Here is a 3,752-nt window from a genome sequence, read left to right as displayed (position 1 = left end):
TTTGTGAGGCTGTAGCCTAAAATGTAAACACTAGCCTATTAGAGATGCATTAAGAACCTTGTCAAGATGCACATATGAAGAAACGAAACATGTGATTCTTCAGATTTCACCAGTTTTGATTTGGTTGTTATCAATTTAACAGGAAACTCAATATGCCAAAAGAGTTTAGTTTTGACATGGTATTAGTTGCACCATCTTAGACCTAAGACACTTAATACCCACAATGCACCATAATAGCACTGTAATTTTAAGCAACATTTAGGGACCGTCTCTAAAGTGTATACGACTTTGGTATACGTTTCTAACTTCTATATTATTCGAATAGAACGACTTACAGTCATAAAGCCAACTGTAAAGTGTTCATGTAGTGTCAGGCATAATGCGCTCCCTTTGGATTTTTGATATTTATTCAAATAAATTTAAGTTTGCTATTGAAGTTAGAAACGTGTATGCCAATGTTGTATGCAACTTTAGAGACGATCCCTAAATGTGCGAATGTCAAGCCAATTTTACATTTAGTCATTTAGCAGACGCTTTTATCCAAAGCGATTTACAGTTAAACTAACAATAGGAGGACAACAATATGCAAGTGCTATGACTCTTCCCAGTTTAAGCTAATGCAGTACACGTAGGCATACTATATATATATATATATATATATATATATATATATATATATATATATAGAGAGAGAGAGAGAGAGAGAGAGAGAGAGAGAGAGAGAGAGAGAATAGAATAGAAAAGAAGAGAAAGTTTGTATTTATCAAGTGTTGATTTTATGCCAGTATATCACGAAACGCTCAGCATGAAACTTTGCGCGTTAAGTTTATATTCTGAGTCTGCTTGAATGTAGCCTATATAGTAGCCTAGCCAACAGCATACATCCCCAATAAGGTGCGAGTTTGGTCTTTTATATCACTGTATTAGTCCATTAAGCTACGTTAAGCGTTTTGTCCCGATGAATGGGATGAGGTATTGAGGGAAACCGATTATAATCCCGTTCATAGAGAAAGCTGATAACATGTAGGCTACACAAGTTATTGAATGAAACAAACACAGCTTTTGTGTGTTTATCATCTTTTCCGCATATATACTGACACAGATAATCATTTTAATTTTATGAATGAATGGCTTGTTCTAACTGTTGCGCGTCAACAACACGCGCTTTTGCACCACCTGCTGGTGAGGTCGACTAACAGCAGATGGAGAGTATGCTCGGCAATCTACTGCTTTTCCTGCAGTTCCTGGATGTCAATGTTGAATTTACTGTCGAATTTGAACCACTGAATTTGTGGAAGCGAATTTGCAAAGCGAAATAAAATGGACCGAAACTTGCCTGTTGAATATTATAGGTTGTATTTTTAAACAGTTTGAATATTTTGGAAGTGAAATAAGAAATGTGAATATGGATTATTGAATTTTTAATAATGAAAATGTGTTTGAGATGTTTTTAAATGAAATATTCACTGCTTAAATATTCAACCATGCTGAATTTCAGCCCATAAAAATGCAAGCCCTAAAAATACAATGCATTAAAATGCAAGCATGCTTAATGCAATGGATATTTTTTTCAAGTAGTGCAATTCAACAGGCTTTTTGTTTCAAAAACATTTGACACTATTTTACTTCCATACTAATTAAAATTCATAAAATATATTTTATGTAATCAATAACATTGTACATTATATATATGTATATATAATTTTAAATTTAGGATGCATTTAATTAAATGCATTTTCAAAAAATATATTTAAAAACATGAAAAATACAAATTGCACTGTAAATTACAACAAAAAAAATGAATAGTTGTTACACCTGAGAGAAACATTAAGAAAAAAAAATATATATAAAAAATATATATAATGTATTTTTCATTTTAAATGTAAATAAGATTTAATTTAAATGTAATTATGAAACATAGTTGTCAACAAGTTTAAAGTTGTCAATCCAATTGGACTTTTATAGTCAATAAAAACATTTGGGACATGGAAAAACCATTATGTGTAAACATTTATTGGTTTCAAACTGAGATAAAAACAACTTGCTCCAGCAAACATTTTACAGCCTTTCATAGTCCACACATCTCGAAACAAAAATAAAATAAGAGAAAAAAAACGCATTAAAGAGAAGAGGGGAAAGACGTGAGAGAGAGAGAGAGAGAGTGCAAACCTTTATTCCAGTGACTTTTAATAGGATAATAAATCTAAAAACCCATAAATGGACTGTTGTCCGTCGCCCCAAAGACAGGTAATGAGAAAGAAAGCGATAAAACCTTCCGTTTGGCAACTGCGCCGTTTCCATCAACGTTTAAATTAAGTTAAAAATTCAAAAACACTCAGTCCACATTCTGGAGAGCCAAAAACTGGCACTCGGCCGAAGGAAAAAAATGACTGGCTTATTTGGATTCGGCTACAGTATAATTTACGCATTTTTGGACGTTGTTTTTCTGGCTTAGTCTTTGTTCAGCGTAAACAACGCGTCCCTGTTTAAAGGCACAGGTCGAAGTGTTCCCTTGTGTCCCGTCTTTAAGTTCATGGGTCAGTTGTAACATGTTTGGCTGCTTGTTTCCATTCGTTTAACAAAAAATGGCCAAAAAATTTGTACGAACAATATGATGCGTTTCGTGACATTTGCGATAAAAACCCCACAAACAACATCCTCCGGTTTCAGTTTTGCAATCCTGATCTATTCAAAATGAACAAAAAAAATAATAAAATAAGCCAAACATCTTATTTTGCCTTCGTTTTGGTTTCTTTTAAATAACAAAGCTAGATAATTCAAATTCGCCTGAAACCGTGAAAGAACAATTCAACTACAACATTCGAAATGTTCTCTTTTTTTTTTTAAACAAACTAACGTGAAAACCCCATTCGAAAGTAACAAACCCGTTTGGATCAAGCCATAGTGGTGCAAAAACAAACAAACAAACAAACAAACAAAACCAGGAAGGCGTGTGACTGAAATGGCAGGAAGTGAGCCTGAGGCAATGGTGGTGATTGGTGGAGAGGGGGAAGGGGCGTGGCCTCACTGAGAGCTGGATCTGGCGAGCGTGTGCTGTTCATTATGTCCCCTGCTAGTTCTCAGTTTGAATTTGGTGATGGTGCTGTTGAGTTTTTGAAGCGCACTTTGCGCCGCGTACTTCGACGGGAACAAGGCCAGGATGGTGTACGTGGACGCCAGGTCGTGAGGGGGAGGTTTGGGAGGGTCAGAGTTCGTAACGTCCGCTCCCTCTGATTGGTTGGGGGACGGGGTTTCGGGCAGCCATTTTATGAGAGCGCCAACTTTGCTCAGTTCTGCCAGTAAACAGTTCGCTTCCACTCGAGTGATGCCAGCCGGAAGGTCCGTCACCTCAAAAACACGGCCCATGTCTGGACGCACAAAAATAACGTTACTGAAAAACTGATTGTGTATACTAAAACTCATAGTGATGCATGCATACATACAGGATTTTATATACAGACAACCCAAAAATTATTCAGACACCAGATATAATTTTTTATATATTTTTTTTTACTAGTGGGTGCTGGACACTATAGTTAATTTATGTAAGTGAGGATAGCTTAATAAAGTAAACGGTAACATATAATACCCAAAAATTCTTCATACAGTGGACTACCAGTAAAATGTATAAAAATTTGGGACCAAAACTAATTCAGACACTTTGACCTGACCATGTTTTGCTTAAGTGTTTTTTCTTTAATTGCTAATGTGACCTTTAAAATTAAACAGTCTAACAGAAGGATGGCCAAAAC

General features: G+C 35.4%; 1 protein-coding gene across 8 annotated transcripts in view; it reads right to left on the bottom strand.

Moving 5' to 3' along the window:
* Positions 1-1,992: 1,992 nt before the first annotated feature.
* r3hdm1 (R3H domain containing 1) overlaps positions 1,993-3,752 on the bottom strand; it is a 44,598-nt gene continuing 42,838 nt past the window's right edge. For 7 of the 8 annotated variants that reach the window (XM_081383687.1, XM_081383690.1, XM_081383684.1 and 4 more), the window contains one exon: positions 1,993-3,368. In XM_081383687.1, coding sequence (XP_081239813.1) covers positions 3,025-3,368 — 344 coding nt within the window. In that variant the 3' untranslated portion in view covers positions 1,993-3,024. The remainder of the gene's footprint in view (positions 3,369-3,752) is intronic. The other variant, XM_081383691.1, reaches the window with a different exon arrangement.

The sequence above is a fragment of the Scardinius erythrophthalmus genome, assembly GCF_964197995.2.
Source record: "Scardinius erythrophthalmus genome assembly, chromosome: 14".
In the NCBI taxonomy this organism is placed as follows: Eukaryota; Metazoa; Chordata; class Actinopteri; order Cypriniformes; family Leuciscidae; genus Scardinius; species Scardinius erythrophthalmus.
The sequence above is the reverse complement of the archived record's forward strand: the minus strand, read 5'-3'. Positions and strand labels throughout refer to the sequence as shown.